Source organism: Stegostoma tigrinum, chromosome 29 (genome assembly GCF_030684315.1).
Source record: "Stegostoma tigrinum isolate sSteTig4 chromosome 29, sSteTig4.hap1, whole genome shotgun sequence".
In the NCBI taxonomy this organism is placed as follows: Eukaryota; Metazoa; Chordata; class Chondrichthyes; order Orectolobiformes; family Stegostomatidae; genus Stegostoma; species Stegostoma tigrinum.
In genome coordinates this window covers 17,230,262-17,253,663 of record NC_081382.1, presented here as the reverse complement: position 1 = coordinate 17,253,663, position 23,402 = coordinate 17,230,262, and the positions used below count along the sequence as shown (strand labels likewise).

General features: G+C 39.7%; 1 protein-coding gene across 3 annotated transcripts in view; it reads left to right on the top strand.

Annotated features, from left to right (window-relative positions):
- Positions 1-16,156, top strand: part of LOC125465535 (collagen alpha-1(I) chain-like) — a 335,639-nt gene extending 319,483 nt beyond the window's left edge. For all 3 annotated transcript variants that reach the window (XM_048559169.2, XM_048559168.2, XM_048559170.2), the window contains 8 exons: positions 48-65; positions 1,537-1,590; positions 3,540-3,602; positions 9,205-9,370; positions 10,822-10,928; positions 12,214-12,294; positions 12,396-12,608; positions 14,495-16,156. In XM_048559169.2, the coding sequence (XP_048415126.1) occupies positions 48-65; positions 1,537-1,590; positions 3,540-3,602; positions 9,205-9,370; positions 10,822-10,928; positions 12,214-12,294; positions 12,396-12,608; positions 14,495-14,641 (849 nt within the window). In that variant the 3' untranslated portion in view covers positions 14,642-16,156. The remainder of the gene's footprint in view (positions 1-47; positions 66-1,536; positions 1,591-3,539; positions 3,603-9,204; positions 9,371-10,821; positions 10,929-12,213; positions 12,295-12,395; positions 12,609-14,494) is intronic.
- Positions 16,157-23,402: the final 7,246 nt, after the last annotated feature.

Below are 23,402 nucleotides of genomic sequence, written 5' to 3'. Positions count from 1 at the left end.
TATTTTGTTTCCTGAAAATGAAATTGTTGTTTTCTGCTTCATTGCAGGGTCTACTCGGACCAAAGGTAAAATAGTTTTCTATCTATCCAGGGAGTTTATAATGTATCTTGGTAATAAGTTTGACTATTGAAGAAAATGTATCAAGGTTAAAAGTCATTGAAGATTTTTCCAAATCAAGTAAATACAACTCACAACATTTAAATCATGGAAGACAGAATGGTCGTTAGAAATAATGTATAATTGTTCTGTGTGATATTAAGATTGAAAGCTTCATTGTATTTAACATTCCTGTCTACTTCTTTCACTATGCCAATAATTCATTTAAACCAAACTTTTGATTTACACATATATAACAGTGTGGAGCTGGGGGAGCCCATTTTCTGAAGAAGGGTCTCAACCAGCAACGTCAGCTTTCCTGCTCCTCTGATGCTGCCTGCCCTGCTGTGTTCATCCAGCTCCACATTGTGTTATCTCTGAGTCCCGCACTGGCAGTTCATACCATCTCTTTTCATTTACACACTTGTACTTTGGAACCGGGGGGTCAGTTAACTCAGGTGGCTGGACAGATGATTTGTGATGCTGAGTATTGCCAATGATGTTGGTTAAATTCTCACACCGACTGAGGTTACCATGAAGAGCTTTCCATCTCAACCTCTCTCCTTGCCTGAGGCTTGGTGCTGTTCAAGTTAAACCACCATCAGTTATTTATTGGTTTCTCTTCCAATGAGAGAGTAGTCAGTTGTGGCTATGCCACTCTCCACCAGGATTCCACTTTGCCGAACTTCAACAAAAGCCCAGCAAATTAATATTGGTAGAATAGTTCTTTCTCAGACAAAATGAGTTCCCTCCTTCCATGAAACAGAGCAGTTTGCAGACTCTCTCAACAGCTCACAACATTTATTTCATGAGTAGTTGAGGCATATCAATCAGAAAGGTCTAGAGTCAGTGCACACTTATTGTTCAGGTAACTGCTCTAAGCTGAGGCAGTGGTTATGCCTGTGCTTGCATTAGATGGAACAGATTGATCGGTAGTTCTTTGCAAGCAACCTGATTAGGGTGGGATTGGGGAGGTTGTGGGGGTAGGGTTTTGGAGAGAGGCAGGGGGCGAGAGACTGTTCTTGTGTATGTAATCATTTAGGTAGGGATAGATTTTGCTGTGATACACTTGAATCTGCAATTGCTTATTGTGACGGCTCACTGAAGGATGATATGCAATGGTACTTCAGTAAAGAATGAATAGAGTTGATTTTTGGCTTCACAAATGGACAGAATAGAGTGGTCCCTCAATGAAAATTGCAAGACACCAATCACCACCTTGGCTTTGCCACTTATGCTGAGGGCACACACCAAGCTCTTAATAGCCACTAAAACTTCAAGCTAATCTTTAACTCCTATATGCAAAAATATGGCTTCTCTCTTCTCTATCATGACAATGTAATAGTTAACTGTTACAATAAATGGACACAGAGTAATCAATAATAAATCGAATCTTCAGTAGGATAATAAAAATTGATTGATGATATTGATAATTTTCAGGGGCTTAAAGGATTTCCGGGAATGCCAGGAATGAAAGGTGCTGTAGGACCACCAGTAAGTAAGGACTTTGTTTCGTGTGTATAGATCAACATCCATGTTGATATTCCCACATACTTAACGTATCTTCCAGTTTGCTAGATATAAAAATAACTTTTTCTGTTGTTGGGCTTGTAGTACAGTTTTTGTTCTGGATATATGATGGCAAAGGGCAGTAGAGCAGGTTTGCTGGAAAGGAAGGAGAATAGAGATGGTTGATGAAATAAGAACTACTTCTTCTGACTATTTTTAGTGGTCAGCATGAGGACTGTACTGTTCAGAGGATGTATTTGAGATCAGAAGAATTACAGGGGAGCAAGTGGTACACCTTACTTTTGAGACAATATCAATAAGAATATATGGCAATGAGTTCCAGTTTAGCCTATCTTTATCAGAATCACTTGAAGGTGGAATAAACAGAATATGTTGCATAAACAGAGAAGCAGGAAAGTTGGTGTTTTGCGTCGAGACCCTTCTTCAGAAACAGAGGGGAAAGGGAGCTCTGAAATAAATAGAGCGAGGAGGGGTGGGGCTGGGGAAGGTCAATGGGATGGTGATAGGTGAGCTCAGGTAGGCAGTGGTGAGGATTGTTCAGTGAAATGGGAGGAGCGGATAGGTGGGAAAGATGATGGACAGGATTCAAACAGATATATTTTAAGAATATACCTGTTCAGAAATATTCTGAACCCAACCTCCTGGCCCAGAGATAGGGTAATACCACTGCATCACAGCAGCCTCCAAAGTTCAAGCAGGTCAGCTCCAGCATTGATGGGGAGAAAATGAGATACATTTGACTTATGTATTTGGGGGCTGGGCTGCATTATTTCTTCCTCCAACTCCATTTTGATGTAACCCCTCCCTTGTTCTCTGCCTAATTTCTTTCGTCTGTTATTGTTTCACTGTTCCTGCTGGGCAGTGCTGGTAATTCATGAATTGCTTATGAATCACTTGGGCGATTTATGTTAAAATAAAAGAGTTGAGTCCTTCCCCAATGGGACAGTTGGTATCTGGACAGGAAGAGGGTCAAACTTATATTTGTGCCCTACTATGTATTTAGAATAAAAATTCTGAAAGTCTTTTGCTTGCTAATTTGACATATGGAAACTAGTGTATCAGGCATCTTGTAATCTTCGTAAAAGACAGCAAGTTGTTCAATGCTAATTAGAACAACATTGCTAATGTGGTCTGGGATATGGAAACTGGTTAAAGTTCTATTGAAATTGCAGGTAATTAACATTTTATTCCTAACATGTTATGGATTGACAGGAACCTTTAAAATTCACTGGACTGTTAATCTAGAGACCTGGGAAATGTACCACAGCAGATGGTAAAATTTGAATTCAGTGAAAACCCGGAATGAAGGCTATAATGATGACCATGATACCATTGTCTATTCCTGGAAAAACCCAACTGGTTTACTCATCTCCCTTAGGGAAGAGTAGACCTGGTCTGGTCTACGTTTGAATCCGAACCGACAACAATGAGTTGACTCTTATCTGCCTTCTGAAAAATTAGTGACAGACAAGAAATATTTGCCAGGGATGCCCACATCATGTGAATGAATAAAAAAATTTCAATGTTTCATTCCCTCCATAGAATTGCACTGTTTAATATGTCTTATGAGTAACACGTGTTAAGTTACATTGTCGAATGTTTGAGGAAACTCAAACACAAGTCAAAAAACTTACCAAGCTGTGCACCTATACAACTAAAACATAAGCCTCACTTGTAGCAACAGTCATACTATAGCTTTGGATATGAAGAGAGGTGATGGGGGAAGAGTATATTATATTGTTGTTTATCCTCATCATTGAGTGAATTTACCAAGAAGAAACCCTGCTGTTGATTATTTATACAGAAGTGGAGGTAGACAGACATTGAAGTCACTCATTTTGGACTTAAGACAAACAAACAAATTTGTAAATGGTGATTTGATTGTGTAACTAGAATATATCCATTTCTTTTAGGGTCTCCCTGGTCCTCCTGGTCCGCCAGGACATTCGTTGAAAATTCCTAAAGAAGAATACCAGGTACGTATGATACGTAGAATCTACATGAAACACATTTATTCTCAATGGAAGATGTTTGCTCAGACTGGAGAATTATTCTATTCATATCAACCACACCTCCCTACAATCACGAAAAGCAAAAAGCAAGGGAAACAAGCATAGTCAAGAGTTTGCAGTCTGAAATTATGAACTCAGTGTTGAGTCTGGAAGGCTGTAAACTGGTTATTTGAAAGCTGAGGTGCTATCTATGAAGCATACCTTGACCACGTCTGTCACATTTCCCGTATTTATGCTGTTAACCACTTCCTGTCCCTCTCAGAATCACAATAGTCTTCCCATATCGCCTTCTTCCACTCCAACAGCCTCCAAATGCATTGCATTGTCCATTGTTATTTTTCACTTTCAGATAGCAGCCGACCTGTTTGACGCACTGTTTTTGCTTGCTCCGTCTCTCGTCCCAGTCACATTGATGGACGAACCTCTGTCATTCCATCTCTTCCACCCTGTCACAGATTCAGGCTTTGAGCAAGGAATAGATCTGGACAAGAACAGCTCAGAGTCTATCGTGTCTCTAAATTTTCCCACTTCTGAGGAAAGGTCATGAGCTCTGTTTCTGTCTTTAGATGGATGTTGAGCAACCTGCTGAGTATTTAGAACATAGAACATTACAGCACAATACAGGCCCTTCGGCCCTCGATGTTGTGCTGACCTGTCATACCGATCTCAAGCCCATCTAACCTACACTATTCCATGTACGTCCATATGCTTGTCCAATGACGACTTAAATGTACCCAGAGTTGGTGAATCTACTACCGTTGCAGGCAAAGTGTTCCATTCCCTTACTACTCTCTGAGTAAAGAAACTACCTCTGACATCTGTCCTATATCTTTCACCCCTCAATTTAAAGCTATGCCCCCTCGTGCTCGCCGTCACCATCCTAGGAAAAAGGCTCTCCCTATCCACCCTATCTAACCCTATTTGTATTTAAATGTCAGGAAGTTGTTCAATGCTGACCAGACCAATGTTGCTGATGTGTTCTGCGGATATGAAAACAGGTTAAAGTTCCACTGAAATTACAAATAATTAACATTTTATGCCTACTTTTTTATGAACTGAGATGTACCTGTAAGATTTGCTGTACACTGATAACTGCACATAGAAGTCAATGTTTTAGTACATTTCCTCCATAGAATTGCACTATTTGATGTGTCTTATGAGCAGGTCATAAATTAGGTTTTTGCTTCTACTGAGATGCTGACTCTGTATAAATGCCATTCAATCCTGCTGGATCTCTGTGATTTGGTTACTCATTTGGCAACGCATCCACCGGCTGATCTGAGCAACAGCTCCATTATACATGTTAAAATTACGTAGAGCTCTATGAATCTTTCTACTGTTCATTTCATCTGCATGCTGCAGCTTTAAGCAGCATAGCTGAAACAAGGTATGGCAGCAGTTTGCAAAGTCTCTAAGCCTGTGAAAAGCAGATGTTATAGGAAGGATATTATTAATCTAGAGAGGGTTCAGAAGAGATTTACCAGGATGTGGTCCAGTTTGGAAGGTTTAAGTTATAAAGAAAGGCTGGATAGGCTTGGACTTCTTTCTCTGGCACATGAATGGCTGCACCAGAAAGCATTAATAGTTGTTCAATCATTTCTCAAAGGCATTTCTGAGTTGTAGTTTTTTTTAAGTGCTGTCGCAATGACTTAGAAAAGTGTAAGTATAAAGACCCTCTGAAGAAAATTAGTACCCTGTTCGTTTGTTTGCAGTATTTTAATCCAAAAATTGGTCTATTGACCAAATATTAACTATTCAATGTATGCACATGGCTCTTGTTTGGCAAATGTACTGTCCAAAACTTCAGTCCACAATTTGTGACAACAAAGTGTGAAGCTGGATGAACACAGCAGGCCAAGCAGCATCTCAGGAGCACAAAAGCTGATGTTTCGGGCCTAGCCCCTCATCAGAGAGGGGGATGGGGAGAGGGTTCTGAAATAAATAGGGAGAGAGGAGAAGGTGAATCGAAGATGGATAGAGAAGATAGGTGGAGAGGAGAGTATAGGTGGGGAGGTAGGGAGGGGATAGGTCAGTCCAGGGGGGACGGACAGGTCAAGGAGGCGGGATGAGGTTAGCAGGTGGGAAATGGAGGTGCGGCTTGAGGTGGGAGGAGGGGATAGGTGAGAGGAAGAACAGATTAGGGAGGCGGGGGATGAGCTGGGCTGGTTTTGGGATGCAGTGGGGGAAGGGGAGATTTTGAAGCTTGTGAAGTCCACATTGATACCATTGGGCTGCAGGGTTCCCAAGCAGAATATGATTTGCTGTTCCTGCAACCTTCGGGTGGCGTCATTGTGGCACTGCAGAAGGCCCAGGATGGACATGTCATCTAAGGAATGGGAGGGGGAGTTAAAATGGTTCGTGACTGGGAGGTGCAGTTGTTTATTGCGAACTTAGCGGAGGTGTTCTGCAAAGTGGTCTTCAAGCCTCCACTTGGTTTCCCCAATGTGGAGGAAGCCACAACGGGTACAGTGGATACGGTATACCACATTGGCAGATGTGCAGGTGAACATCTGCTTAATGTGGAATGTCATCTTGGGGCCTGCGATAGGGGTGAGGGAGGAGGTGTGGGGGCAAGTGTAGCACTTCCTGCAGTTGCATGGGAAGGTGCCGGGTGTGGTGGGATTGGATGGCAGTGTGGAGCGGACAAGGGAGTCCCGGAGAGAGTGGTCTCTCCAGAAGGCAGACAAGAGTGGGGATGGAAAAATGTCTTGGATGGTGGGGTCGGATTGTAGATGGTGGAAGTGTCTGAGGATGATGCATTGTATCCGGAGAAATGGTGGGGTGGTATGTGAGGGCTAGGGGGATTCTCTTTGGGTGGTTATTGCGGGGGCAGGGTGTGAGGGATGTGTTGCGGGAAATGCGGGAAGCACGGTCGAGGGTGTTCTCAACCACTGCGGGGGCGAAGTTGCGGCCCTTGAAGAACGTGGACATCAGGGATGTGCGAGAATGGAATGCCTCATCCTGGGAGCAGTATCAGTGGAGTCGAAGGAATTGGGAATAGGGGATGGCATTTTTGCAGGAAGGTGGGTGGGAGGAGGTGTATTCTAGGTAGCTGTAGGAGTCGGTGGGCTTGAAATAGTTTCTAGCTGGTTGCCTGAGATGGAGATAGAGAGGTCCAGGAAGGTGAGGGATGTGTTGGAGATGGCCCAGGTGAACTTGAGGTTGGGGTGGAAGGTGTTGGCGAAGTGGATGAACTGTTGAGCTCCTCTTGGGAGCAAGAGGCCGCACCGATATAGTCATCAATGTAACGAAGGACGAGGTGGGGTTTGGGGCCAGTGTAGGTGCGGAAGAGGGACTGTTCCATCTTCGGTCTGCCTCCCCCTCTCTCCGTATTTATTTCAGAACCCTCTCCCCATCCCCCTCTCTGATGAAGGGTCTAGGCCCGATACGTCAGCTTTTGTGCTCCTAAGATGCTGCTTGGCCTGCTGTGTTCATCCAGCTTTGCACTTTGTTATCTCGGATTCTCCAGCATCTGCAGTTCCCATTATCTCAGTCCACAATTTGTGCCTATTTGCTAGTAAGGGTGAGTGAACATGCTTCTGGAGCTCAGGTTATGCAAATGTAGAAATGAGCCAGGAAGCGTGTTAATGACTGCAGATGTTAGAAATCAAACAAAAACTGGAGAAACTCAACAGGTCAGGCAGCATCCCTGTAGAGAAAACACAGTTAACGTTTAAATATCCAGTGTCCAGGGCTCTGATGGAGAGCCACGGAACTGGAAACATTAGCTCTGTTTTCTCTCCAAAGATTCTGCCAGACCTGCTGAGTTTCCTTCAGCAATTTCTGTTTTCATTTCAGTGTGTTGATAGTAGCCATTTAATGCTGCTTGTATAATTTAAACTATACAGCAAAATTGAATCATATTGTATCATCTGGTAGGGATGCCTGAGACCAAATGGAACTAGATGATGGTTAAATTAATTAAGGAACAATTGGGTGAGAACTTGGGGTATTATATGGGAAACAAGTAATCTGTATGTTGGAATTTATAATGTGTAAGTTGAAATAAAAGTCTGACGAGAAATGTATATGCTTGGACTCTATCCAACCAACATTTTCCCTTCTGGTCAGGTTATTACAAATGGAGTGGAAGGTAGAACATTAGTGATACCACTCTGGGGAATTAGCAAAATTTGTAGATACCAAGGAGCACCCAATATTTTGCTTGGAACACTGTGGCAAAAGTGTTTACTGCATCATATTACAAAGCTATGTCATTACATTTAGGACCGCAACTTTCCCCCCACAGTGATCGAGAACGCCCTTGACCGCGTCTCCCGTATTTCCCGCAACACATCCCTCACACCCCGCCCCCGCCACAACCGCCCTAAGAGGATCCCCCTCATTCTCACACACCACCCTACCAACCTCCGGATACAATGCATCATCCTCCGACACTTCCGCCATTTACAATCCGACCCCACCACCCAAGACATTTTTCCATCCCCTCCCCTGTCTGCTTTCCGGAGAGACCACTCTCTCCGTGACTCCCTTGTTCGCTCCACACTGCCCTCCAACCCCACCACACCCGGCACCTTCCCCTGCAACCGCAGGAAATGCTACACTTGCCCCCACACCTCCTCCCTCACCCCTATCCCAGGCCCCAAGATGACATTCCACATTAAGCAGAGGTTCACCTGCACATCTGCCAATGTGGTATACTGCATCCACTGTACCCGGTGTGGCTTCCTCTACATTGGGGAAACCAAGCGGAGGCTTGGGGACCGCTTTGCAGAACACCTCCGCTCAGTTCGCAACAAACAACTGCACCTCCCAGTCGCAAACCATTTCCACTCCCCCTCCCATTCTCTAGATGACATGTCCATCATGGGCCTCCTGCAGTGCCACAATGATGCCACCCGAAGGTTGCAGGAACAGCAACTCATATTCCGCCTGGGAACCCTGCAGCCCAATGGTATCAATGCGGACTTCACCAGTTTCAAAATCTCCCCTTCCCCCACTGCATCCCTAAACCAGCCCAGTTCGTCCCCTCCCCCCACTGCACCACACAACCAGCCCAGCTCTTCCCCCCCCACCCACTGCATCCCAAAACCAGCCCAACCTGTCTCTGCCTCCCTAACCGGTTCTTCCTCTCACCCATCCCTTCCTCCCACCCCAAGCCGCACCTCCAGCTACCTACTAACCTCATCCCACCTCCTTGACCTGTCCGTCTTCCCTGGACTGACCCATCCCCTCCCTACCTCCCCACCTATACTCTCTCCACCTATCTTCTTTACTCTCCATCTTCGGTCCGCCTCCCCCTCTCTCCCTATTTATTCCAGTTCCCTCCCCCCATCCCCCTCTCTGATGAAGGGTCTAGGCCCAAAACGTCAGCTTTTGTGCTCCTGAGATGCTGCTTGGCCTGCTGTGTTCATCCAGCCTCACATTTTATTATCATTACATTTCCTACAACTTTTGAGTAACTTAGACAGGAGGTATTTAATTCAAATTTTACACCCATTAATAGCAAAATAAGTAATAACCATGAGGGGCACATTTGAGGAGATGCTAAACTAAAATTTTTGACTTGGGAAATTTATTATGCCTTATGACCTTTTGTTGGCAGATACTTTTCAGCAAAGCGCATGGTACAGTTTCCCAGAAAATTTGGAAAACTCTGGAAGCTTTAAACATGGAAATTCGGTATATTGTTGCCCCACCCACTGGAAGCAAGGACAACCCTGCCTCGACCTGCAAAGAACTGAAGCTGTGTCATCCACAGCTCAGTGATGGTAAAGACGACAGTGAACCAACCCTGTTTCCATTATGCTGGTGAACTTCAGTCTGGATGGCTAGCCATTTATTGCTGTATCTCAGTCACTTTATATAACAGGCATGCTTGACAAAAATTCAATGTATCTTTAATGCACAAAAATCTAGACTAAACTCATATCCCATTATGATTTTGTAAGTCATTTAACATGAAGCTGCTGAGATCTTACTCAGGACATTAATGAATTAAATAGTGACAGCGTTCATAAAAGTCATTGATTCTTGCTACAATTTTGTGATCATAATGTCCAACCCCACCCTTTAGTTCACAATAAGGCTGTGTGTAGGTGGTGAGATGGCTGTTGGACCAAGACAATGAGTGTGTCTTAGTGATGGTTTTAAAATAGTCTCAGGTAGACAAAGAGTATGCATAGTAATCTTTTCTGAACAATTGCAAGTTTTACCTAAGATTTTAAGGTGTGAGGCACATTTCCAGCAGGACAGACAACAGCAGGGTGACAAATTTTAAATTATCCAATTCAAAATTAGTTTACGCATTTGTCCAACACACTTGCTGTGAGCATGTCTGCCATTTTGGTGGTGAATATGAACAACTTAAATACAGTTTCAAGCAAAATGTTATGCTAATCTTCAATTGGTATAATTTCAAGACCTTTGTCATAACTCAGGCGTATATTTTGTTGTATCCATTCACACGATAATTCATTAAAGCAAAAAGTTGGATTTATATTGTGTCTTTCACTATTTCAAGACATACCAAAGCATTGTTCAGTCAGTGAAGAGCATTTGAATTGCAGTCACCATTATAAGTCAGGAAGGAAGAGATCAGTAACATAGTAACGACATAAAGATGCTAATTACAAACATTGGCACTTGTGTCACTGCAGTGTTTTGGAAATTAAATGCAATTTATTTCAGAACATTGTGAGTTTTCTTTGCTAAAGAACAATGGGAAAAAGAACAGCATCATAGAAGCTAATGCTTAGGCCAAGCATATGGCGCATGATACATTCACAACAAATTCAGGCTGGGCTGTCAACCAGGGCTATGCTGCATTCTCTGTTGTTCTCACATTATTGCCCATTTGCTGCCGAAGTAAAGATATGCACCAGTAACAACCTTGCAACTTTCATTTTTTCTCATTAATGAGGTCTTGCAAAGTAAACTTAGAATTATATTAATCTTAAATGATTAAGTCCAAAGATGTACAGGTTAGGTGGGTTGGCCATGCTAAATTGCCTATAATGTGCAGGCTACGTGGATATTCCATGGGAAAAGCAGGATTACAGCGATAGGGGAGGAGGATGTGCTGCTCTTCAGAAGGTCAGTGTGGATGCAATGGGCAAAATGGGCCAGCTTCCACACTATCAGGATTTTATGATTCTATTAAAAATGGAGGATACCCATAACATAAAAACAATCTGATTTTGTTTTCTTTGTTCTTCGCTAGGTTTCTATTATATTGACCCCAATCAAGGTTGCCCCTATGATGCACTCCGGGTGTATTGCAACTTTACAGGTGATGGTGCAACCTGTTTGCCAACTGTGGAAAATGAGGTACTACAGGCACTGAAAATTAATGGAATGTTCTAATCATAAATCATAGCATACCAGGACTGGAACTGTCCTATAATTAATACATCTCCCCATTAGTGATAACACACTGCCAGTGTTCATCGAGAGTAACCATAATGTTATGGTAGAATTTGCATCTTCATCTGGGTAATTGTGGAGGAAATTTGACCTGGGTTCTTCACCAAAGAAGGTGATATCAGGGTTACAATATGGATAGGGGAAGTAACAACTTAGTGGTGTTGTCACTGGACTGATAATCCAAATACTTAGACAGTGTTCTGGGGACCTGGATTTGAATGCTACCATGGCAGATGATAGAATTTGAATTCAATATAACCATCTGGAACTAAGAATCTAATGATGACCAGAAATCCATTGTTGATTGTTGGAAAAGCCCACCTGGTTCCCTAATGTCTTTTGGAAAGGAAACTGCCATCCTTACTCAGACTGACCTACATGTGACTCCAGTCCCATAACAATATGCCTGACTCTTAACTGCCCTCTGGGCAATTAGGGATGGGCAATAAATGCTGCCTTAGCCAGTGACATCCTCATCCTGTGAATGCATAAAATAAAATTCCAAATTTGAGCAATAATGTGAAAAGACAATGCAGATATCAAGATTCTATCGTACAACATGTTTCTAGTTAAGTCTTTCTACCACCTTTGAATGCAAGGATCACCAGAATGATAGGTATCAAAAATTGGAAAGAATTACATTTGCCCAAACTGGCTTTGTATATTTTGAACAAAACATCTGAGGAAAAAATGGTAAGCAATGTGCTGAGTTGAGAAAAAATGGATATTGGATAAGTGATCATTAGTTGAACACATAAAGTCATTACAGTTCCACTCCTTCATTAGTGTGAGTTTAACCTGAGGGTCACTGTATGTCAGGCAAGGGACAAAGTTGACAAAGACAGGATCTTCATGGTAACCTAAGCTCATGCAGGAATTGAACCTGCATCACAAAAACCCATCCAACCTAGTGAGCTAACTCTAATTTGATATATGCGTGAAAAGAGGAAAACAAAAATGCAAGACAAGGGGAAAGAGTAAAGAAATAAAACTTGTTGGTTTGATCTGTTAAAGAATTGATACAAACAAATGCTTAAATAGCCTTCTTCACAGTTGTATCACTCCAAATTAAGAACCTTATTACTCTGAAACAACTTTACTCATTCAATTTTGTTTTACGCGGAAGAGCTTTTTTTTAAATTGCAATATGATCTCCTGGAGCAACAGCCTTTTTCAAAATATTCCCTAGGTCCCTACGAAAGTCTGGTTCAAAGAGTATCCAAAGGAAAATGCACATCAGTGGTTCAGCGCTACAGAGGGAGGATTTTTGGTGAGATTTAAAATGTAATTTTAAATAGAAACAAAATAGATCAGAGGATGTATTTAAAACTCTAAATTTTCCAAATCTTATTTCATTTTTTTCATTTACAGTTTGAATATCCTGGAGTAAACATTGTGCAGCTTCGTTTTTTAAAACTTCACAGTACATCTGCCACACAAAAAATAACCTACAAGTGTAAACCTGGTCTTGATTTGTTCAAAATGAACATAAGTGATCACAGAACAATTCAATTCATGGGTGACAACCAAAAGAAGATATATAATGGGCACAAGGGCTTTTCAGTTAATTTTGATGGATGCTCGGTAAGTTTTCATTGATTTATGGAATAATACTGTAGCCTTTTATATGTTACACACTATAGCAATATGAAGGAATATTGTGTGACAGAAACTGATTGTGCACAAAATAAGTAAGTAGCTATTATCTGCCTTTCCAATGTTTCATTTACAAATCGCCCCACTCCATGAAAAATACAAATTAACAATGCGTTTGCATTTATACAGCATCTCTAGACATCGTGGGGACATTCCAAAGTGCCAGCTAATAGATTGTGTTTCTCAAGCAATCTTTTCATTATACCAGTCGATGTTCACAAGGTCCCAGAACCTTCAGTGAAACAAATGAACAGAAAAACTATTTTGGTAGTAGTGATGGATTGGGACAATGCTAACTAGGACACTGGAAAAATCTGAGATAATGGGAACTGCAGATGCTGGAGATTCCAAGATAATAAAATGTGAGGCTGGATGAACACAGCAGGCCAAGCAGCATCTCAGGAGCACAAAAGCTTTTGTGCTCCTGAGATGCTGCTTGGCCTGCTGTGTTCATCCAGCCTCACATTTTATTACACTGGAAAAATCTCCTGCTTTTTGAATAATAATACAAGAGATTTATAAAATCTTGAGTTTTCATCGGCATAGACTTGGTTGATCCAAGCAAGATATCCCAATAACGATGTCATAGAAAAGCCCTAATTAAATGCAAGTGCTTGTTTTCCTTTTACAAATAAGATGCTTGCATGTTGGGAAAAAAAAACCTTCAGAAACTTGTCTTAAATGACCAATTAAAGTCTATAAGGAAAAGGCTCAAATCTTCCAATCAATGTCATGACTTCAGTTGCTGATATAGATGGGTCGGAAACCTGCATGCTTATCTGGTTATATATTTAGAAGATTTTGTGTGCTGATGTACGATCCTGAGCTCTCTTGAAACAGAAATCCATGCTGAGACCTGTGAAGAAGATTGATGCAGAAGACATGCCCTTTTAAATGGTAATAGCTGCCTATGTTAAGATTAGATGTCCAGTGTGAATGTTAGAGAATGAGTGGGGTGGATAGAGTTGGTGAGATACGATGTCAGGGCGGAAGCTTAGTAGGGTGGCATATGGGTCAGTGAGAGTTGGTTCAGGGTCAGATGGGATAATCTGGTCAAGGTGGTCATAGCCAGATGAGGTCATTGGGTGAAGGGAACAGTCAGGTTGCGTTTGTGGTTAATTGGGTGATTGGTGGTTAATCTGCTAGGGAAGTGTCATCAGGTGGAGCGAGTAGTAATTCAGCATGATATTCAGGCAAATTAGTGAAGCAGTCCTTACGCGAGTGATTGGATAGTGACCGCAAAGTTATGCAGGAGTTGGACTAGAATGTTTCAGTCTAACATTTACTGGGTAATCATTTACAGAAGTACGGTGGTACTGTCAGAAATATGGAAACTTTTGGAGAGAAACTGAAATTGGAAATTCAAACTTCTTGGGCAATTGGTTAATGCATCAGGATTTCTGTGGTGGTGTATATGCTGCCTCCTATGATCAGGAGACCAGAAGATCTTTACTATTGTTGAAATCAACAGTCACAAATAAAATGCCAGTTCTGAATGTTAAATGTTGGCACATAATTGCCACAGGTGTTATGAGAATTGCAAATGTACATATAAAGTACAAAAATAACACATGTAAATACTTTACTTTGAAATTGTTCAGTACAGTATGGTTATTATTAAGAATATATTGGTTGGCTCAGTTTTTGATTAATAGGATTACTTTTATTTTAGTTCTTTTGTTCTAAATTCTATCTTCCCAATTATATGTCAATAGTACATGTATGCTGACACTCCCAAATATTGTCCCACTGTAGTAACAGTTACAAGCTATCATTGATGAGCAACTCTTTAATATATTATTGTTTTATTTCAGGTGAATGAATCTGGACCGCATGAAATTGAGTTTGAAGTCACCACAGATGAAGTTGATCTACTACCTCTAAGAGATTTAGCACTCCTTAATAATGGCAATGGCACTCAGGAGTTTGGCTTTTCTGTTGGTCAAGTATGCTTTTACTAATCATGTAATCTAGTATCTGAAGGACCAATGGACAATATGAATACAAATAAACCAACAAGTGAGGACAAGAAAAACAATTTTTTTTCAAATGACTAACTGCAAGACAAGTGCTTTTACGAAAGCTGCATTTTTTTTTGGAAAGCATTATTTACAAAGGCCTCCATTAACCTTTGGACTAAGTTCCTACTGAAGGGCCATGTATTGTTTACATGTGTGATGCAACTTTGAAGAGTTTGCTGCCAATTTCTGCAGTATATGCCTACCACCTTACATATATTGGATGGTACTTGATTGAGGGTCAAAGCTGGGTCATGTTGTATTTTTGTGTTCATTAAACACCTAAAATTAAGCTTTCAAAACCGGATGAATGAGCACTGAACTCACAGTTTGCAAAATTGATCGCAGTTATTATTGAGAAACTGCATTTGCATGTGTACGTACAAACACTACTGTTGCCTGTCAGTCTTCTACTGTATCATCAACACCTAGCCCATACCTTATTCCTTAAAAGCATGACACAAGGCAGGGTCTTGACTTCAATAATGCGCATGTATATTATTTCCTGCTTTATTCTGAAGGGTGCAGGATTGATGTTATATGCAGTAATTGTAATACAAGCTGGAGGTTTCAGGTCCATACTGATCAGCAGCAGAGGTTCAGTTACAGTTTATCAGTGCATTTTGCCTTGCAGTCGCCATGAGTTCGTGAAGGTTCAACATAAATTTCTGAACTTATTCTTCCAACATAAAGAAGACTGCAATTCCAGAACACATTTGGTTCTTTGTATTTGTTTACATGCTACTAACAACTCAGATATATTTACATAATGCTACTAAAAAGAGAGTCCGTGGAAAATATACCTCACTGTTGACCACATTGTATGGCTGAACTGAATGTGACGTTTTAGACAGCCACAATCATCTGCCAGCATGCAACAGTTCTGTTTGTATCCTATGGCAGGAAAACCCGATCAGGCATATTTAACCATAATGTGGATAACATCTGCATATTAAATACTGAATAGTAACAATAAATTATCTGCTGCATCATTCTGTAAAAAAAAGAAAACCATTTCAGGAACTAGCTATTGAATCAATTCTCAACCATTTATGTAGGAGAAAGAGAGGCAACACTGCCCACAAAGCCTTTTCTGGTTTGATATTGCTTGTTCATATTTTAATCCTTTCTTAATTTTGATTTTATACATTGCGCCAGTTTTTTTAAAATTTTAAATACTTATAGATTCTCTTCTTTCTGTACAAGGTGCGAAAGGTTTATTAGTATAAAATAAAATGGCACACGCCTAGAATGTTGTATTTATATACCTTACCTGGCAGTGAAGGGGTATTTTCTGCTTTCTAGCAATACTGTATCACAGATCTTATTTCTATCATTACTTTTGTGTAATATACATCCTCTCTGTTAGAGCATGATCCTGAATGAAAGTGATATGCTGGTCATTTTTGCTGATTAAAATTCCAATTTTTGTGAATAAATAAAGGTATTTTAAATGTACATAGTGTACAATATCTTTGTATTTCACCAACGTAATAGGTCAATGTGCAGTGGGTTATAGCTTTGCAAAACTTTTACTTAATTATTGATCACATACTCACTTGTTATTAATGAGCTGATGTACTCCTGTGCAAAAGAAGAACATTTTATTAACCATAATGAACCGAACAGATAATAGGAAGCACTTGAGTATTGACTTCAGGATCTTTATAATTGGGTCTGCTCAACTTTATTGATTTTAATTCCGTTTAGAGACCATGATGACATACTTAGAAACAAATTGTCCTAAATGTGCACAGAGGATGGTTTTGCTTTTAAAAATTCCACAAATGTTGGAGATAGCTTGTCCTTGATTTGATGATGACTTCTCCTCAGTGTCATGAATGCTTGCCATGGATTTTCATGTGACTAAATTGGCCTTTTCCTCACCCACAGATCTTTAGACAGGTAAGGCAGGACATTTCATGATGTAGAAGGATCTGCACAGCAGGTTTTGCTTTCTCTTTTCTAATCTGCTCTACCTTGTTATTAAGGGTTTTTAGACTCAACATGCCATACAGTTTGACGGGCAGTTTGTTGCCATTTTGAACATTTGGTAGCAAGCTCGTCATCCCAATCATTTGTCAATGCGACTGAGAGTTTCAGAGTATCTTGTGAAGCATTTTCTTTGTCCTCTCCTGACATCGTGGTCGTTGGAAGTTGTGAAAAGAGCACCGGTGGAAAAGAACCATCCAGACATTGTGTCTAGTCCTTCAGAACTGTTTCTGCAGGAGTGTTGCCTGAATGCTTACAGAACTCACTTCAAGAAGAGCACTAGTATTTGTTCAGAAGACCTCCAATCTAATCCAGAGGATTTGCCGGTCACTGCTGCTGGAATTCCTCCTGTGTTCGTGTGTTGCTAATACACTGTCCAAATCTCATTACAGGGCAGAAGTTTGGTAATGATAGCCTGTATGTAAATACATTTGTCAACTTGCAAAGATTTTTGTTGTCATTCATCTGTAAACGCTGAGCTGATCCAGTGCTGGATTTCTACATCAATTATGACCGTTTGAGAGAACTGGGTGTCACGGTGTGGGAAGTGCTCAGTGTTGGGAATAGAAATATAATTCAATGCAAATGTGCCTCCTGGCTTGCTGACACTTCAACCACAAGGTACTCATTGCAGACATCTATCTTAGCCAGTTCAATAAAGACAGAGTACAAGCAAGACTGTTGCATTGCAAGCTCATAACACTCAGTGTATTCCAGGAACTTTCCTTTAAAATAAATGGGAGATAGCATATTTGACTGCAGAATGTGTGTTGGTTGATACGATTTTTGATATGGCAACATTCAAAGACAATCTGAGTCTGTGAAAAGCTAGTATCCATTTGGTAGCTTAGTTCATCATCAGGACATGAAAGAGCATTACAATTCCTTCAACTCTCTTTGAACATCAATCATATTTGTTTTAGTGGTCCATTTGAAGTCAGGAAGTCCCAAAACAGCAGGTCAATGATTAAACAATCGAACGTGTTGGTGCTACCGAGGATTCTTTACCACATTGCTACAGGGACGCCTTGCTCTTAGGTTGGACTGTGTTCTGGCTGCTGAACAGCCCAATAGATCCCTAGTTGAAAGTTGCATCCAAAACTCAGCATTTCAATAATGTAGCACTCTTCAGGTGGAGCACAAAAATAGCAGCAAGACTATGAACTCAAACCTAAGGATTTTGACTCAAACGTTGCCTGAAGAGGCAAGCTATTAATCTTTTTGAGGGAGAACCTGATTTTGCATTTCACTCCTGCTTTTCCGTCAGAGGAAAGAATGGTTCTGTTTACAGCAATGCCAAACAGCATTCCTTTTCACAAAAGCATCTTGCTCCCCTCCTTGCTTCTTTTGTCTCCCCATTCTTCTCGCCCGTTCTCCATTCAAGTAGCAGAGAGATTGAGAATAGAAAGGCTTTCTAGTGTGCCACATTTTCAAACAGGTTGGAAAGATGAAAAAAAAATAACTTGATGGAATGTGGCATCTTCTTGTCTCTGGAGAAAGATTTTACTGTACTTCAAAATGGTGGTTTCTCTTGGGGGTAGAGGGTGAGAATGGGTAAAAAATGTCATGAATGTGAGAGGCAGGTAACTGGAGATTAAAGTTTTTAATGTAACTGGGATGAAGGTTCAACAATGTTTAATAAAGTTCCTGTGGGAAATCATAAGATCCCATCGGCAGCATTCCTCATAGCAAAAAGGTTTAAAATGTATCTGTCCGCCAGTATTGAGCTCAATTATAGCTACTTTTCTGGGTTAACTATTTCCAATGCATGAGCCATAGACTTTTACACAGCATTTTCAAAGAATAATAAGCAATTTTGGTGAATTTCAGGGTTCAATTTTTAGCTGGGCACATGATTCGCCACACTCAGAGATGACATTTGCACAGAGTTCAGGTCACTTGTAAACCTTTAAAAATGGCAGACAGGGTGAAATTCTGAGGGATTTCCATCCCATTCCCAGCATACTCAATCTTTTTCAGCATGAAAAGTTTTCATCTGCCTGGCTGTATCGCATGTTAAAACTTCCTGGCCCTGTGTAATTTTCATGCAAGTTGTCTAGCTCCTCCAGGACTTGTAGCTTACTACCCTCCGAGGAGCTGTGAATTATAGTCTGGATGTGGAATTCTTTGAACAATAACTTCAACAAGGTCTTATCCATGTGCCCTATGCCAACCCATGCTTCCAAATCCACCCTTGAATGATCCCATATACCCTCCCTGACATTTCCTGCCACTTCACTCATCCCTGTTGTCCCTCATACCCTCCATTTTAATTCTTGATCCTCATTTCCTCCTGTGGTCTCCTCATACTCTCCATACCAACCAATGCGCCTTCTCACTACAGGAGATATTATTTCAAAACATAAGGCACAATTTCTTTCTATAGAAATCTGGTAACCAGTGTACAATGATTTTAATTGGCATTTTATTGCATTACTCTTAAAAGCAATTCCCATTTATGAGACTGCAACTACCATATGTTGTATGTAGGTAACTGTATTCTAGAGGTTGCTTCGTGAAAATATCCCTGGCAATTGTATTTAAATTCCCTGCTGCTATCTTTTATTTATAGAAAATAATTTTAAGCAGGATTATCTATCACAAAATATTGCAAACTCAGTTAATTACGTGGTTAGCAATCAGTTGATTTTTCAAAGTGAGTTTATTCAAAGAGACTATATTTTCAAACCAGATGTGGACCATATTAGAGCTGTTACTAAAATTGTATTATTAGACAAACAAGCAAAAAATGTAGAATAAAATATCACTCCAACTCTGTCTAAATGTATACAAAATGTGTGAAGTAACAATATCACAATAAATCTCTTCCACCAAATAAGTCTTTCTAAAAATAATAAATGTGTGAACTGGAAATCTTAAAAGCTAAATCTGAAAATATTTGAGATGCACCATTGAAAAACAAAGAGAGGCCAGTTAAGAAGATTTTGATAAAGGTCCCACACAATTGTTCGCTCATTCGCTTTCAGTTGCTGAGCAACCTGTAGTTCTCCAATTTCTGCTTTGTAAAACAAATGTCTTGTATTGAGAAATGCTAATTAAAATGTGTCTCCAAACAACAATAAAGATGCAGAGATAAGCCTAGCCTGTCTGACCCATCTTCATCTGACAATATGCCCATTCCAGGTAGTACTTTAGTGAGCTTTGTCTAAACTGTTTCAAATGCATTTATATCATTCTGTAACTGCAGTGACCAGTATTATACACATTATATCAGAAGTCATCTCATGAATGTCCTGTATACCTGAAGCATAACCTCCATACTCTTGTATTGAAATTCCTTTGTGGCAAAGGAGAATATTTCAGTAGTTTTCTCAATCACGTGCTGTCTCTGCATACTAGCCTTTGGTAATTCAGATGTGAGGACACCTGAATGTATCTGAATCTCAGAACTATACAATATCTCATCATTTAGACAATGTGCATCTTTTTTATTCTTCCAAAATGAGCAATTTCCTACTTTCTTGCATAATATTCAATTTGTCATATCTTTGCACATTCACCGAACCTGTGTCATTTTGTAGCCTCCTCATGTTCCACTCAAAATGTATTTATTTTACCTAAAATTGAATGATTAATAAATTTGACACAATATTATTTTTCTCTTCATCCAAGTCATTTATTTTAATTGTAAACAGCTGGGCACTTAGCATGGATCCCTGTAGACCACTCATTACATCTTGCCAACCAAAAACAAACTATGCCTACACTTTGCTTCCAGTTAGTCAGTAAATCTTCTATCCATGGTTATATGCTATCCCCTACACTATGAACTTTTATTTTCTACAGTATCCTTTTGTGAAAGACTTTACCAAATGCTTCTGAGTATCTCAATACAGTACATCCACAGGTGCCTCTTTATCAACAACATGTTACTTCTTCAAAGAATTCTAATACATTGGTAAGGCATTATCTTCCTTTCACAAACTGTGTTAACTCAGCATATTTACCTTGAACTCATCCAAGTGTCCTAAGTGCTATGAAATCATTATAATAGCTACTAACATTTTCCCTGTGATGGATATCATAGGGAATGACCTGTCGTATACTGCTTTCTGTCTGTCTCCCTTTTGAATAAAGGAATTGCATTCACTATTTTCTAATCTAATGAATCTTCCTTGAATTAAAGGAATATTGAAAAATCAAACCAATACATCAACTAACTGGCTATTGATTTTAAGATCCTAGGATGAACTCAACCTGGACATGAGAACGTGCCCCTGATGGTCCAATATTTGCTCAATACTAATTCCCTGTGATTGTAATTTTCTTGCGTTCCTCCATTCCTTCGATGTTCCAATTTACCAACCTTTCTGAAATGTTATTTGTATCATCCATAGTGAAACCTGATGTAAAATACCAGTTCAAAGTATCTACCATCTCCTTATTTTCCATTATTAATTCCCAGACTCACTTTGCAGATTATTGGTTCTCAATTTGTTATTTATTTAAAATAGTGATAGAAACTCCTAATATCAGTTTATAGGTTTCTGACTAGCTTTACCCCATGGTTTAGTTTTCTTGTTCACTATTTTTAGTAATAACTTACTGTTCTTTTTTATTTTGATAATATTTTGATCTTTGTGCAGTTATATGCTTTCTCTTCAGGTTTGATATTACCTTAAAAACTACGTTTTTTTAGTTAACCATGGATTATACATCCTCCCATCAGAATTTTTCTTTATTATCAGAACGTAACTATTGTGTGACATCTGAAATATCCCATTATTAGCTGCCATTCCATCTCTATTGACCTACCTCTTAACATTATTTGTCAGTTCACCAGCTAGCTTTACAGTCATGCCCTCACAATTGCCCTTATTTGTTGGGAGGCAACAACCTCATGGCATTATCAGTGTACTCTTAATCCAGAGATCCATGTAATGTTCTGGGGACTCATGTTCAAATCCTGCCACAGCAGATGGTGGGATGGACCTATGTTGAATTCAATTCAAAATCTGGAATTAAGAGTCTAATGATGACCAGGAATCCATTGTTGATTGTCAGGAAAATCCTAACTGGTAGAGAAGGAAATGGCTATCCTTACCTGGCCTGGCCTACATGTGACTCCAGACCCACAACAATGTGATTTACTCTTAACTGCTCTCTGGGCATTTACAGGTGGGCAATAAATGCTGCCTAGCCAGTGATGCCCTCATCCTCTGAATAAATAAAATACTATAGTACTTGTCTTAGAGCCATTCCTACCTCCCTCAGACAAACTTAAAATTCAACTATATTATGATCACTGCTGCCTAAAGGCATCTTCACTACAAGTTTCTTAATTAACCTTAGCTCTTTGCATGATACCAGGTTTAGTATAGACTACTCTGTGGTCAGCTCTAGAGCATGCTGCTGTAAGAAAGTATCCCAAATAAATTTCATGAAGTTCTCATGTAAGACAACTGTTGCCTGTCTGGCTGAATGTAAATTAAAATCCCCCATGACTATTTCTGTATCTTTCTGACAAGGTCCCATTATTTCTTTGTTTGTACCCCATTCTACTATTTGGTTGCAGTAAGGGGGCTGCATATCATTACCACAAAAGTGATATCTTGCTTCTTTCATTCCTCATCCTGAACATTCCAATGTGCTGAACTTAGGTCTTACTTGTCTATTTTGCTGCTGCAAATTGCAAATGATTGCAATGTTTATTCAATACTCTCCTCTCATAACACATTTCCCCTTAAACTGGTATTCTTGCAAATTGGCCTGATGAGTGCAACATAAAATGCTTTGTCAAAGTATATCCTTTTCCAGCAATACGATGCTTGTTTTTGATGACAATGCTTGTATTACAGTGCTTGATATTGTATGTTACAATGCTTGTCACTGAATCATTTTTGTTATTTTGTTATTATAATGCTTGCAGTGAGAATTATTATTATTTCAATTGTAATTATTACGACAATATTTTGTCATTGTTACAATTGTTATTGGTACAATTTGTTGCTTTGCAATTATGTTATTGTTTCAATTTTTATTGCTATTGGGATGGTTGTTATTATTACATTCTTTGTTGCTATTGCAGTGGTTATTATTAAATATGCTGTTATTGCAATAGCTGCTACCTTTTCAATCTTTGTTCTTATTGCAATGATAATTTGTTTTTCCATCTTCATTGGTATTGTAATGATTTTTTTCAATGTTTGTTGTGACTGCAATGGTTATTACCTTTCCAATCTTTATTATTGTAACGATTAATGATACTTCAATCTTCGTTGCTTTTTCAATGATCATTACCTTTACAATTTTTGTTGTTATTTCAATGACCATTATTTTTACAATCTTTGCTGCGATTGCAATGGGTATTATTTTTACAATCTTTGTTATTATTGCACTAGGTATTAAATTTTTGTTGTTAATGCAGTGGGTATTATGCTTACAATATTGGTTATTGCAATGGTTTTTTTTTACAATCTTTGGCTACTATTGCAATGGGTACTGTTTTTATGATATTTGACTGTTGTTGCAATGTCCATTATTTTTACAATCTTCGCGGTTATCGCAATGGGTATATTTTGTACAATCTTTGCTGTTAATGCAGTGGTATCATTTTTATAATGTTAGTTGTTAGTGCAACGGGTATGGTTCTTACAGCGTTTGCTACTCTTGCAAAGCCTGTTGCTGAGTTGTTGTTTGTACGGAGTCAGGTCACTGCTGAGTGGTGCGTCCCTCTGGCTCCGGCGGCAGT